Source organism: Armigeres subalbatus, chromosome 3, assembly GCF_024139115.2.
Source record: "Armigeres subalbatus isolate Guangzhou_Male chromosome 3, GZ_Asu_2, whole genome shotgun sequence".
Lineage (NCBI taxonomy): Eukaryota > Metazoa > Arthropoda > Insecta > Diptera > Culicidae > Armigeres > Armigeres subalbatus.
The window spans coordinates 49965259-49980864 of record NC_085141.1 but is presented as its reverse complement, the minus strand read 5'-3'; the positions used below and the strand labels follow the sequence as shown (position 1 = coordinate 49980864).

Here is a 15606-nt window from a genome sequence, read left to right as displayed (position 1 = left end):
TAGAAAGGTCCCATAAGATTTTTTAAATATATTTTCTTTAAAAATACGCGGAATTTTCGAATTGCTGTGCGTATACATGAATGATTTTTGTTATTGAATTCTACAGCACATACAATTTTAAAATTTGGGCATACTTGATCCCTTTTCTATGATATCTACGCGATAAATAATTTTTCTCTACCAACCCTTCATCAAATCTGTCAAATCCACAAAAAATTAGAAACAGATTCATATTTTTTTTGAATTTTTTCGCCAAATTTGTGTATGGGTCCTTCCTTCTTCTCTTCTTCTTCTAATTGGCATTACATCCCCACACTGGGACATTGCCGCCTCGCAGCTTAGTGTTCATTAAGCACTTCCACAGTTATTAACTGCGAGGTTTCTAAGCCAGGTTACCATTTTTGCATTCGTATATCATGAGACTAGCACGATGATACTTTTATACCCAGGGAAGTCGAGACAATTTCCAATCCGAAAATTGCCTAGACCGGCACCGGGAATCGAACCCAGCCACCCTCAGCATGGTCTTGCTTTGTAGCCGCGCGTCTTACCGCACGGCTAAGGAGGGCCCCTTCCATTGAGGCAATATCTTCAAATTCAAATATCCTAAAACATTGCATTGAATGTTTACATTTTCGTCAGTACAGATCATTAAGCATATTTATGGAAAAGTTGTTCAAATGTTGCGTGGCCAATAACAAAATCTTTAGGAAGGTCAAAATATATAAACCGCCCTGAAGAATAAATAAGGTTGTCAATATAAAAAAAACGTAAAGACATTCTAAATACTCAGGCTCCTCTAATGTGGACGTGTACAATTCACATGTGGAAGTATTGTCTAGCGTACTAGTCAGTCTAGCGTACTGTAGGGTCATGGGTTCGAGTCCACCGAAGGGAAAGTGGTTACCTCCAATACATTTTTCAAATCAATATCTTCCACATAACGTACATATTCACATATGAGTTTCCATAACATTGTAAATTAACGTCCAAGTCGGGTGGTTTAATCCCCGGAAATAGGCAATTAACTTTGATTGAACAGCAAAGAAATTTCCGAACGGAATTTCTAAATTAAATTCTGAAGGAATTTTCGGCCTTCCTAAATTTCTGCAAGAATTTCTTTGGACATTTCTCCAAGAATTCTTTAGGAATTTCTTGGGATTTCATCTGAAAATCCTCCGAAAATTATTTCGGAGATAAATCCAGAAATTTCTCATAATATTCCTTGGAATTAAAAGAAGAAATTATAAATTATAAGAAAATTTCAAAAGATCCTGCTTTTAGGATTTTTTCAGTACCTGCAACACATACAGAAATTGTTTTAGGATATCCTTTAGGAATTTCTTCGGAATATATTTCAAGAATTCTGTCAGTACCTTCTCAAGAAATCCTTTTGGAAACTTCTCTTCCTCCAGGAATTATTTCGAAAATTCTTTTAGGTAGTCCTTCGGTCATTCCTCCGGATTTTATTTAGCAATTCTACGAAATTTCCTTTGAGTATTCTTTCGGGAATCTCTTCAGGAAATCTTTTTTAAATTTCTTTTAGGAATCCTTCGTAAATTATATTTGAGGAATTCTTTACGAATTTTTTTTTGGAAAAACCATTGGAATTTTCGTTTGAAACGCCTCCGAAAACTGTTTTATGATTTCCTATTTCATTCTTCCATAATTTTCCGGAAGAATTTTTCCAACAAAATTTCTAGAATAATTCCAGCAGGAATTTTGGAAAAAAAACTACATTATATTGATAAGAAAATTATTTTGAGCTTTTTAGTGGAATGTTTTCACCTGTCATAAGACGAGTTTAAACAATCCCATTGAATTCCACCACTTAATTGTATCCTGACAGATACGTATTTCGACCTCAACAGTAAGGCCGTCTTCAGTGTCTTGTACTTGACTCGACTCAAGTCGAGTCAAGTACAAGACACTGAAGACGGCCTTACTCGAATGGATGATGTCTAGTCGAGTCAAGTACAAGACACTGAAGACGGCCTTACTGTTGAGGTCGAAATACGTATCTGTCAGGATACAATTAAGTGGTGGAATTCAATGGGATTGTTTAAACTCGTCTTATGACAGGTACATTATATTTTCAGGAGAAACTTACAAGAGCATTTCGGGAGGATTTACTAAAAAAAAGTCCTACAGGGGAAGTTTTATAAATTATTCCTGGAGGAATTTCCATTGCAGTCGATCCATCGTTATACTTCTTCGGATATTCTCGAGAATTCCTTGGAAATTTATTTCAGAAGTTACTTCGGAAATTTCGTCAGTAATCATTCAGGTGATATTTCATGAATTTATTCAAAAGTTCGTTCGGAAAATCCTCCCCATGAATTAATCCGGTTAGTCACCCAGAAATTCTTTCAGGCATACCTTCGAGAATTTCTTCGTAAATTCCATCGTAAATTTATTCTCTCTCCTCAAAGAAATTCTTCCAAAATCCTCCGCAAATAAATCTAGAAGAGCCTTCAAATTCCTTGCTTATGGAATTCTTCCGAAAAATCCTTAAAAATTTGTCTAAGAATTATTTTAGAAACTCCTCCGGAATTTCCTTCAGGAATTCTTTTAGCAATGCTTTCAGCAATACTTTCAGAAATTCTTACAGGTTACCTCCTAAGTCCTAAAGGAATTTCCAAAGATACTCCTGAAGGGATTTCCAAAATTGTTGAATTTATCTGTGAATTCCAAGAATTCTTTCGGAACATTTTCAGGAAATTATTTTGAAGATAGATCCAGAAATTCTTTCGGAAAAGCATCAAGATATTCCTTCAAAAATTCCTTTAGGAAAACCTAAAAAAAATCCTTTACGAATACTTCCATCTTGAAAAATTCCTTCCGAGATTTCTTCGGAAATTCCATTACGAATTCTTATAAGACTTTCTTCGGAAATTATTTAAGAAATTCCATTGCTTTGGAAAATTGGTTGGAATTCCTATGAAATGTTCTTCGGAAATACCTACGAAAATTGCTTCAGGAAAACATTTAGAAATTTTCTTAGGAAAATTCCTTCGGATTTTTTTTTGAAATGGCTTTAGGGCTTTCTGCGGAAATTAAATTGGGAAATTTCTTCAGAAGTTCATCCAGGAATCCTTTCGATTTTTGGAATTCCTTCGGACATTCCTCCGGAAATTTAATTAGCAATACCTTGAGATCTTTGGATATTCCTTTAGGATTTTTCTCGGGAATCATTACTGAAATTCATTCCGAAATTCTTTTATGATCATTCAGAGATTACTTTAAGAGTTCTTCCGAAAATTTCTTTAATATTTCTAATTTCATTCTTTAAAATATTCTCGAGAAAAATTCTTGGAACAAAATTTCCGGAATAGTTCATGCAGGAACGTCATATGGTAGAATTTATGAAGGACTTCCTAGAGGAAGTTATTTCTGAAAAAAAATTGAAGGAATTTGAAAGAAATTCTTGAAATTTTGTCCTTGATTGGTTGAACGGATTTTTGCTGAAAATTACTGGAGAAATTTCCGAGGGAATGGAATTTCCTGTGGTATCCGAAGGAAACCTGATTTTTTTTTTTTATTTTTAAATTGGATGGTTTTCGAACAAGGTCTGAAGCCTCCTTTCAAGAGGCTCGGAAGCCTCCTTTCAAGAGGCTCGGAAGCCTCCTTTCAAGAGGCTCGGAAGCCTCCTTTCAAGAGGCTCGGAAGCCTCCTTTCAAGAGGCTCCTTTCAAGAGGCCTGAAAGCCTGCTTTCAAGAGGCTCAGAAGCCTCCTTTCAAGAGGCTCAGGCCTCCTTTCAAGAGGCCTCGGAAGCCTCCTTTCAAGAGGCTCGGAAGCCTCCTTTCAAGAGGCCAGGAAGCCTCCTTTCAAGAGGCCTGGAAGCCTCCTTTCAAGAGGCTCAGGAAGCCTGCTTTCAAGAGGCCTGGAAGCCTCCTCTCAAGAGGCTCAGAAGCCTCCTTCAAGAGGCTCAGAAGCCTCCTTTCAAGAGGCCTGGAAGCCTCCTTTCAAGAGGCCTGGAAGCCTCCTTTCAAGAGGCTCAGGAAGCCTCCTTTCAAGAGGCCTGGAAGCCTCCTTTCAAGAGGCTCAGAAGCCTCCTTTCAAGAGGCCTGGAAGCCTCCTTTCAAGAGACTCGGAAGCCTCCTTTCAAGAGGCTCAGCCTCCTTCAAGAGGCTCAGGAAGCCTCCTCAAGAGGCTCAGGCCTCCTTTCAAGAGGCCTGGAAGCCTCCTTTCAAGAGGCCCGGAAGCCTCCTTTCAAGAGGCTCAGGCCTCCTTCAAGAGGCTCAGAAGCCTCCTTTCAAGAGGCTCAGGCCTCCTTTCAAGAGGCCCGGAAGCCTCCTTTCAAGAGGCTCAAGCCTCCTTTCAAGAGGCTCAAGCCTCCTTTCAAGAGGCTCCGGAAGCCTCCTTTCAAGAGGCCTGGAAGCCTCCTTCAAGAGGCTCAGAAGCCTCCTTTCAAGAGGCCTGGAAGCCTCCTCTCAAGAGGCCTGGAAGCCTCCTTCAAGAGGCCTGGAAGCCTCCTTCAAGAGGCCTGGAAGCCTCCTTCAAGAGGCCTGGAAGCCTCCTTCAAGAGGCCTGGAAGCCTCCTTCAAGAGGCCTGGAAGCCTCCTTTCAAGAGACTCGGAAGCCTCCTTTCAAGAGGCCTGGAAGCCTCCTTCAAGAGGCTCTGGAAGCCTCCCTTCAAGAGGCCTGGAAGCCTCCTTTCAAGAGGCTCGGAAGCCTCCGTTCAAGAAGCTCGGAAGCCTCCTTTGAAGAGGCTCGGAAGCCTCCTTTCAAAAGGCTCGGAAGCCTCCTTTCAAGAGGCCGCGGAATCCTCCTTTCAAGAGGCCGCGGAATCTTCCTTTCAAGAGGCCCCGAAGCCTCCTTCAAGAGGCTCAGGAAGCCTCCTTTCAAGAGGCTCAGGAAGCCTCCTTTCAAGAGGCTCAGAAGCCTCCTTTCAAGAGGCTCAGGAAGCCTCCTTCAAGAGGCCTCAGAAGCCTCCTTCAAGAGGCTCGGAAGCCTCCTTTCAAGAGGCTCAGAAGGCCTGCTTTCAAGAGGCTCGGAAGCCTCCTTTCAAGAGGCTCTGGAGCCTTCTTTCGAGAGGCTCGAAAGCCTCCTTTCAAGAGGCTCGGAAGCCTCCTTTCAAGAGGCTCGGAAGCCTCCTTTCAAGATGCTCGGAAGCCTCCTTTCAAGAGGCTCGGAAGGCCTTCTTTCAAGAGGTTCGGAAGCCTCCTTTCAAGAGGCTCTGAAGCCTCCCTTCAAGAGGCCTGGAAGCCTCCTTTCAAGAGGCTCGAAGCCTCCTTTCAAGAGGCTCGAAGCCTCCTTTCAAGAGGCTCCTGGAAGCCTCCTTTCAAGAGGTCTGAAGCCTCCTTTCAAGAGGCCTCGGAAGCCTCCCAGACAACCACACATCGCATATAAGACAGCATGATTCAAATCGTTTACTGATACAGATTTCATAGAACTCACATTGGGGTGCGAAACTTATCAGTTTAATTATAAACTTTCCCGCACAGTAGGCTATTTTACGAGTTCATTTCAGCTTCATATGTTGACATCGCATATTCCTACAAAAAAACTCAAATTAAATCGGATTATCTGTCAAACGAAGTTTATTATTACAAACTACATCGCAATGAATAACAAAATAAGTCGCTTGAAAATCGTGCTTATCGCATACACTACCATGCAATGTCGGATAAGAAATACACATATATCGCCTCCACTTTTGTACGTAAAAAGCATTTTCGCGACTGATAAGCGATGATACTTGTGCATAGGCATCGTATAACAGAAAACCAACTCTATTTATTATGCATGCATTCTGGTTGTCTGGGCTCCTTTCAAGAGGCCTCGGAAGCCTCCTTTCAAAAGGCATCGGAAGCCTCCTTTCGAGAGGCTCGGAAGCCTCCTTTCAAGAGGCCGCGGAATCCTCCTTTCAAGAGGCCGCGGAATCCTCCTTTCAAGAGGCCGCGGAATCCTCCTTTCAAGAGGCCTCGGAAACCTCCTTTCAAGAGGCTCGGAAGCCTCCTTTCAAGAGGCTCGGAAGCCTCCTTTCAAGAGGCCGCGGAATCCTCATTTCAAGAGGCCTCGGAATCCTCCTTTCAAGAGGCCTCGGAAGCCTCCTTTCAAGAGGCCTCGGAAGCCTCCTTTCAAGAGGCTCGGAAGCCTCCTTTCAAGAGGCTCGGAAGCCTCCTTTCAAGAGGCTCGGAAGCCTCCTTTCAAGAGGCTCGGAAGCCTCCTTTCAAGAGGCTCGGAAGCCTCCTTTCAAGAGGCTCGGAAGCCTTCTTTCAAAAGGCCTTGGAAGCCTCCTTTCAAGAGGCCGCGGAATCCTCCTTTCAAGAGGCTCGGAAGCCTCCTTTCAAGAGGCTCGGTGCTTGGAAGCCTCCTTTCAAGAGGTTCGGAAGCCTCCTTTCAAGAGGCCTCGGAACCCTCTTTTCAAGAGGCCTCGGAAGCCTCCTTTCAAGAGGCCTCAAGACAGGAAATGCCGTCCAATGAGTTTATTATCACAAACTACATCGCAATGAATTACAAAATAACTCGCTTAAAAATCGGGCACACCGCATACATCACCGCACAATGTCGGATAAGAAATACACATATATTGCCTCCACTTTTGTACGTAAAAGCTCGAATAGCTCGAAGTTGTTCCCGTCCTGCTCGTTCTTTTTTGTCAACAAATGGGCATGAGCAGGACAGGAAGAAACTTCGAGCTACTCAAGCTCTCATTGGACAGCCCGCTGTTGGAAAACCGAGTTGGCTAACCCATTCCTGCTTTGTCTTTCATAGGCGGGTAGAAGTAGAGAAAAATACAATACCAAAGAATAGCACTCAGCAGGCATTGTTGATAAACATTTTTTGGAACTTAGCATTATCCGATCAACTCGCAAAAAGTTGAATTCGACAGGGAATGCGGCCCCATTGTTTGCTATTGAAAATTGGCCCGATCGGACATTTAGGAGATAAAAATTAGGTCCCACTTGAAAAAAAAAATTCTAAACCGATTTTTTTTTCAAAAATGGTGGCAATGCATTTTAATCAATGCAAAAACATGCAAGTGATCTATTCCTCTAAAGAGCTTTTTTGACCTTTCTAAAGTGATTTTTCCAAAATATTTTATAATACACGAGAAAGGCATCATCACTGCTAGGTGGATTAATATGGGTTTTTCAAATTGATTTTAAGTAGCTGCTTACCAATATTGGTAAAAAAAAACTACTAAGGACCGATTTCTTCACCTCCGCTTAGTGCTTAAACCAGGTTTAAGCGTATAAGTAAGCACCGCTTAAGAATTAAGCGGAGGTGAAAAAATTGGCCCTAAACCTAATAAATATACCTAGTTATACGATCAGGCGCATAGTCTGCCAAGTAGCCAATTCTTTTCAGTACTGAAGTGATCCACGTGTGATATATTACACAGATAAAAATACACTTTAGCATCGTCAATTCCCGTGATCTTAAAAATATTCCTGTATTCCTGAAATATGTATTCCTATAAAAATGATCCTGTATTCCTTCTTCCATAAGCACAAAAACTGGTATGTTTAGGAGTATTTATATGCGTAGAACGGCAGAAAACCTTTTGACCGTGTAATTCAATACCAAATCCTTTCGGTGTTGAACTTAATCTGTAGATTAAAAAAACACTTTAATAAAGTTAAAAAAAAAAAAAAAAATACCAAATCCTGTTATGTTTCTCATTCAACATAGGACAACTTGAGTATAACTTCAGAAAACAATGCCACTGTCCGATTGGATCGATCGTTAAGTGGTTCCGTCGCCTCTCTGAATACCACCACCGCCAGCACCACGAACAACAACAACAGCAGGTTGCCTATCACTTCATTTGCGAACCCTTTGTATATCAAACCTTATTTTTACGTTTTCTTTCGATTGAAATCCCTTTCTGAAGAAATGGCTTATCTCCATCGCCATCGTCTACGTCGCTCTCGAATGCTGGTAGACCGATCCGACCAGCGCCATTGCCGCCGTCAGCCAATAGTACCCCGACCAGTGGAAGGCGGCTGGCTCAGCAGCCTCCCGTACCTGCGCCCAGAACTTCCCTGGAAAACGGACGCCATTCGCCGGAGGATAACAACGCGGGCGATAGAGTCAACAACAACAGCAATACCAACGAAAGCGATGATACCAGTGCGCTATTGAACGATACCGGAGGCAGCAGTAGGGAGGTACGGGTTCCAAGTCTTCAACTGTTGAACCGTCTTCAATTTTGATTGTTTAAAAATGCTTCCCTCACCGCTAGTTGGGACTTGGTTGAGGGTTGCTTTCGCATTCACGCACTAACTCCGGATCAAACTTCTGCACAATTTGTTCATTTGACTGATTGGTAGTTCGATGGTAACTAATATAGCTATTACTAGAGTTCATACATGTTAACAGGATTTATAGGGTGTTGGAATTGCTTTTACTTTTTTTATAGCATCTGAATACCATACGTATAAATAATTTTTAAAATCTGTTACTTTTTATTTTGCAGACAACGGACGGACCTCCAAATTCACCCGGTCCTACAAATCCTTCCCCACAACCCCCGTTACCCAACCAAGATGGCTTACCACCAGGTTGGACCATGCAATACGCCGCCACTGGTCGTCTGTTCTTCATTGATCACGTCAACAAGAAAACATCATGGGTGGATCCCCGAACCGGAGTGGCCAGCACTATTCCGAACGCGGGGCCTAACAGCGGAAATCAGGCAGGAGGTGTGGGCGGTGCTAGCGGAGCCAATGCAAATGCACGCCATCAGGACGATGAATTGGGACCGCTACCGGAGGGATGGGAGGAACGGGTACACAACGACGGGCGAACATTCTTCATTGACCACAATACCCGGACAACGCAGTGGGACGATCCGCGGTTGTCCAATCCAAAGATTGCCGGACAGGCGGTGCCTTACTCCAGAGACTACAAACAAAAGTACGAGTATCTCAAGAGCCAGCTGAAGAAACCGGTGAGTAGGTACTGATAAGACTTGGTCTCCACCATAGCGACAAAAAACTTTCTTCTTGATCTTCTGAATTGCCGTTTTCCATAAGACAGTTGATTCTATAATATTCCCTAGAAGACCGTACCCCAGAAAACTATTCCTCGAAAACCGTTCCCCAGAATGCACCATTCCTCAGAAAACCATTTCCCAGAATGAAACATTTCCCCGAAAACCATACCCCAGAATGCACCATATCCCAGATTTTTTTTTTTCATACCTTTAAAAAGATTCTTACAATGAGGAATAAAAAGAATGACTCGGAAAAAAAACAACAAAGAAGTACAGTTCAATCTGATATAATATCAAGACAAAACTTTCAAAACGACTTATCTGCTTTTGTAACCAAAGATTCAAACGACGATTTGACAAATCTGATAGCTCTCCCACGCAAACCAACACCATCAATAGGTAGGTGAAGGTTTCCGCTTCCTGTTGATGGTGTTGGTTTGCGTGGGAGAGCTATCAGATTCGTCAAATCGTCGTTTGAATCTTTGTTTACAAAAGCAGATAAGTCGATTTGAAAATTTTGTCTGTCGAAGAGATGTCCTTAGTCTTCAAACTTAAACTAATGAATATTAGAATATGGTCTATGATTTCGCGGCGCAGCTTAGTCTTGCTGGTATTCCATGACCGTTGGATGGCTCTGCCACATCGATTTTTGGAATGCTACTTCTGATCCTGCTTATGAATTGCTTCGTGACTTTGACCTTACAATCACCTTTGCATACAATGGAGCTTAGTTGACCAAAAAATGCTATGACAGTTTTCGAAACATTTTCACGCTTAAAATGTTCGACCGTGTAGGGAATGAGTGCTAGTAATGAATGGACCCCTTAAGGACGGAAATTTACTTCAATTGCTAGTAGTAGGGTAAAGTGCCCAATAGTGGACCCCCAACCAATAGTGGACCCTCCAGCCATTTTTGCCTTATTACTGCACAATGTCAACATTTTGCTATGAAATTCTATCGAGAGAACCTACCTTACAGTCCTATGATTTGATTACATGCATTGGAAATGCTATGGAAAGTAAAATTAGATGATTTTTTACAATTCTATAAAAAATAAACACAAGAGTGTCCATTATAGGAATATTCGTCGTGAATTTGGGTGTTTTATGTATGTATCGTGAAGAGGGGATGCAGATCTTGTTGTTAGATATCAAGCAGAGTTAATATGTTGAAAATTTCTAAGCCTTATGACAGGAAGAGCAAAATTCCGCTACTAAGGAGTCTACTATTGGGCATTTTACCCTAGTAAAATTCTTCTTTATTTAAGCATTTTTTGTTCTACAATTATTTGTAACCATGTACAGTAGGGTGGCTCAAAAAACACTTTTTCAAATTTTTTGATGGACCACCCTCTTATTCTGTTCTATTTGATGCCCTGATGCTCTGGACAAAATTTCAGGTCAATATTTGGGCGGTGCTAAACTCGTTGGAAGATTATATGGAAAAATGTATGCAGAAACATCCAAAAACAGTGATTTGCAGTTGGATAGCACAATTTACGATCAAGCACCGTGGTACTCATTCAGTTCTTGTAGAATTAAATACAGAATGTTATGCTGAAAACCGCGATAAGATTGGAGTTTATTAGGTAAAGATATTAGCATTTTACTGGAGTGTTGTAGGGGTGAATTTATTTCTTTTCAAAGGTAAAAAAACGAAATTTGCTCAAACCCCACTTCAGAGAAATGCTAATAACTTAGCCGGGCAAACTCTAATCTTCTCGCGGTTTTGCACAACATTCTGTATTAAATTCTTCAAGATCTGAATGAGTATCATAGTTCTTCATTATTGTGCCGTCCAACTGAAATTCATTGTTTTTGGATGTTTCTGCATACATTTTTGCATATAAACATCCAACAAGTTTAGCACCGCCCGAGCGTTGACCGATTTGGCTGAAATTTTGTCCAGAGCATCAGGGCATCAAATAGAACCGAATAAGAGGGCGGCCCATAAAAAAAATGAAAAAAAGTTTTTCCCATACTAATTTGAGCCACCCTAATGTACAGTGATCGGCCGGCTTGGCCCTCCAACTTCAATTTTAATTATTATTATTATTATTTTTATATTGTTGCCTAATTTTTAAAATATAATCTATCATGACGGCCTTCAGGAGGCGCTAGTGTGTTTTTTAAAATTTGATAACCTAACTACTATGTACACTAATATTTACAATAAAAATTTGATAACCTAGATTGGAACTAGCGCCCTAATTGGAGCCTGATCCGAATGCAAGCAACGGACCCTAAACTTTTCTTTACACTCACCAAAGCGTTCATGTAAGGTTTTTATTCCGGCCAGACGGTGGACCTCGGATGTTCTTGTCCTCGGATGTTCTCCCAGGATCCGCTTCTGTGTTCAGAATAATAGCAGCGGAAGCCGTTTTTCATGGCCAACTTTGACAAGCTGTAACTTGGTACCCTGATGACCGATTGAGCTGATATTTTGGCAGTGAACTACAAATATGTTGAAATTTACACAAACTCGAATGACGCGTTCAAAAATTACGCACTAGGTCAAATTGTTCAAAAAATAGCTACTTAGCATACTTACACTAATAAAAATCCACACATTTTTATTGGCAAAAATCTAAAGAATTTTACAAATAAATTTTATGTGTGCGTTAATAACCACCCGCTATAGGAGAATCCACATAAAGGTTATTAGTTAATAACGGTTATGTGTGTTTCCACATATATGCTATGCGAATTCATATAGCCATTATGTGGGAAATGCTATTGTCAAAATTTATGTGAGCCACACATAATGGATATGATTGGATTTTTGTCAGTGTAGTATGTGTAAATTTCAACATATTTGTAGTTAACTGCCAAAATTTCAGTTCAAACGGTCATCGGGGTACAAAGTTACAGCTTGTCAAAGTTGACTATTTTGTATGAAAAACAGCTTCCGCTGCTATTATTTTGAACACAGGTGTATTTCAGCAGCTTACCAGGCTTTGGTCAAACAGTGAACAAAAATTGCTTATCACGTTTATTATTTCAATTGCAGGCCAATGTTCCAAACAAAATCGATATCAAGGTACGCCGCGCATCGATCCTCGAAGACTCGTACCGAATCATCAATTCAGTGACAAAGGTGGAACTGCTCAAAACCAAACTGTGGGTGGAATTCGAAGGCGAGGCAGGCCTCGACTACGGTGGACTTGCTCGGGAGTGGTTCTACCTGCTGTCGAAGGAGATGTTCAACCCATACTACGGGCTGTTCGAATACTCGGCTATGGACAACTACACCTTGCAGATCAACCCGTCCAGTGGGCTGTGCAACGAAGAGCATTTAAATTATTTCAAGTGAGTATTTTCTACAACTGGTTATTTGTTGTCAATCTCGCTTATGTGAATTTTAATTAGATTCATCGGACGAATAGCGGGCATGGCCGTGTACCACGGCAAATTGTTGGATGCTTTCTTCATTCGACCGTTCTACAAAATGATGCTTCAGAAACAAATCGATCTGAAGGATATGGAGTCCGTTGATACAGAGTATTACAACTCGTTGTTGTACATCAAGGAAAACGATCCGTCGGAACTGATGTTAACGTTTAGCGTGGATGAGGAAAGTTTCGGTACCACTAGTCAGCGGGACCTGAAGCCAAACGGGGCTAACATTGAGGTAACCAATGATAACAAGGACGAGTATATCAAACTTGTGATTGAGTGGAGGTTCGTAGCCAGGGTAAAGAGTCAAATGCAGGCATTTTTGGAAGGATTTGGATCCTTGGTACCACTACATTTACTAAAGATATTTGATGAAAATGAACTTGAGCTGCTGATGTGTGGAATTCAGAGCATTGACGTGAGTGACTGGAAGAAGAATACGCTTTACAAGGGTGATTACTACGCAAATCATGTAGTGGTGCAATGGTTCTGGCGAGCGGTTCTATCGTTTAGCAACGAGATGCGGTCCCGGTTATTGCAATTCGTGACGGGTACCTCGAGAGTTCCGATGAATGGATTCAAGGAGCTGTATGGCTCCAATGGACCACAGATGTTCACAATCGAGAAGTGGGGTACGACTGATAACTTCCCACGGGCGCATACGTGGTATGTACGATGACAATCATACGTTGATGGTTTGATTGGTATGTTTCTAATCCTATTTCTAATTTCTAGTTTCAACCGATTGGATCTCCCACCATACGAAAGTTATTCTCATCTGAAAGACAAACTAGTGAAGGCTATCGAGGGTAGCCAAGGGTTCGCTGGAGTAGATTAAAATGCTGAAACCAATGAACGCCATCGATCACGCTGCTACATTCCCGCGTCAAGTAGATTACAAGAAATCACCAGAGCGTAATTAGAGCACTAGGGAAGGAGCAGACATCTCCGAAAGAGAATCCAGTTTTTTTTATTTTATCTAGCCGTAAACAATTATGTACAGGAAACAGAAAAGTAAAAAGCAACACATACAATTAAGATGAAATTTCAGTATAAAGAAGAAATAAAACTTCAGGAAGTTGTCTGCCATAATATTTAACCAACTACGCGAGTCTCCTCGTTCCGTTGAATCACAAACATAAAAAATACTAGGATGTTATTTCCAATCAAGTTTTACACTAGGAATGTTTAAACAATTTTGCAGCTAGCAGAGAGCAACGCGGAAGAGTTAGATGTGGGAGTGCCTTGCATAGTGATCTACATGAGTTTTCCGTGAAAGCAATAGCAACAGCAAAATTCTTAATAATTTGGTATGCAGAAAAAAAAAACGAATGTCGCTATCCAGTGAAAGAATTTCAGAGGCGAAATTATTAAAATTAAATTATTTCGTAAATTGTACGCGCACAAAGAAAGTGATTTTTGAGAGCTGGTCAATCTAAACTAGTTTATTAAAATATGTTGTTAAAAACGGAATGATGTATGTATGTATTATTTAATTTATAGTAAACACAACTATCACTACTCAAATGAAATATTAAAGTTTTTCTTCGATTTAAACTCCGAAAGAGGCCGCGATTTTTAAAACGTATTTAAGTTCATGTTTTCATGGGCTGTTCTGTCGTGAATCGCAAGTCAGTCCCATCTATATATGGATGCCACTTGCGTATTACCTGGCAATGTAACTGCATTGATTGTCTGCCTTTTTAGAATTCCCAATAAGATTCCGTTGAAATATCACAAATGATAGTAATTGTTTGTGGAAAGGGAAAGAAAAGTGCAGAGGGTACCGGCCAAGTTCCCCCTGGCGGTGCTAAAATGATAAGCGGGAACAATACCTAATTCCATTTAAATCTTTTAGTTTCATTAGTGATTGGCACACATTATTATTTTATGTGGGGGCACGCATGGAACATATTTTTCAACGCGGGTGTCAAGCGGCTGACCCATGCTCGACCAAAATAGTAAAATTTAACTAGAATATTTTAATTTTGTGTAATTGTTTTTATTTTATTTTTATTTTTTGCCATCAAATGATTAGGAGCCTAATTTCAGCATCACATAATGCAAGAGAGGGTAAAACTCTGCGTTGCATAAAATAATCCTTGGTATGCCTAGATTATATGATACTTACGCAAAATGTCTGTTTTCTCAAAATTATTCAAACCTTCATTCTTTAAATTCAATTGACTCTCTAGATTGCCCAAGTTATCCTTTTTTTTCTGAGTAATTGGATCTCTTTAAGTTTGAATTCATAAACTTCCGAATTCATAAACGCGAAAAAATTCATCCGGTTTGTCAATTGTCGTGAATTTCAAGTTACTAAACTTAAATGTAATAGGTAATTGAACCTAATAACTAATGTGAGGAGATGTAGAAGAAGATGGCCGGATGAGGACTAAAAAGAAGAATGACCGTAGCAAGGAGATCTTGGAGAGTCCCGAATATATTGCGGATGAAGCATAATTTCTTTTTCAAACGAAAATCAAAACGAAAAGCACGAAGTTGTGATGAAATGGCTGGAGCTCTTCAAAAGCTGTACTGGTCGTAGGCTGCATTCAAGATAAGTAACAGATTTGTTTATCTGAATTTCTTAGGGGTTCATTGATTATTTCACTTGGGGTAACTCGGGAAGTACAACCCACTTTTTGTAGGAAAAAAGATTAGCATCGACGAGGAAAATTATGATTATAATTATTCGTGCTTTCCACATTAGTAGCCTTTCTAAACTACAAACAAACTCCGCGACAATCAATGTAATGAATAATGAGTGATCACATTTCGTGGATAATTTTCTGTCGTAATATAACATGTAATCGAAGATTGCACATGACTTAAGTTAGAGGGAAATACGTAAATTTTGTCACTGAATCAGAACCAGCCCCCTCCATTAGCCAATTTTTGTTACAAAGTGTCAAACACCCCATAAAAATTATATCACATGTTTATCAGCACCTCTTCTTCCATCCGGATATGTTGTTGTTCCTAATAATATTGTTATATTCAATACATCAATTGAATTCTAAATATCTATTACATTCTACCTTTTTTTTAAGTTGTTTAAACTTACTATTTTTATCTTGTTGATTCTATTCATTACATGTACTTTGGACTGCTCATTATTATATACATATATGTATATAATGTATATGTAATGAGCAGTTTAAGGTACATGTAATGAAAGTATCTAAATTTTTCTATCAAATCTCCGTTCGATCATAGTACAGAATCAAAATACTTTTTAAACTTAAAAATAAATTGAGGAA

General features: G+C 40.2%; 1 protein-coding gene across 10 annotated transcripts in view; it reads left to right on the top strand.

The window, feature by feature from the left end:
- Window positions 1-13882, top strand: part of LOC134219562 (E3 ubiquitin-protein ligase Nedd-4-like) — a 60098-nt gene extending 46216 nt beyond the window's left edge. For 8 of the 10 annotated variants that reach the window (XM_062698324.1, XM_062698323.1, XM_062698321.1 and 5 more), the window contains 6 exons: window positions 7642-7760; window positions 7844-8120; window positions 8429-8902; window positions 11958-12256; window positions 12317-13009; window positions 13079-13882. In XM_062698324.1, coding sequence (XP_062554308.1) covers window positions 7642-7760; window positions 7844-8120; window positions 8429-8902; window positions 11958-12256; window positions 12317-13009; window positions 13079-13181 — 1965 coding nt within the window. In that variant the 3' untranslated portion in view covers window positions 13182-13882. The remainder of the gene's footprint in view (window positions 1-7641; window positions 7761-7843; window positions 8121-8428; window positions 8903-11957; window positions 12257-12316; window positions 13010-13078) is intronic. The other 2 variants (XM_062698327.1, XM_062698326.1) reach the window with 1 other exon arrangement.
- The last annotated feature ends 1724 nt before the right edge of the window (window positions 13883-15606 follow it).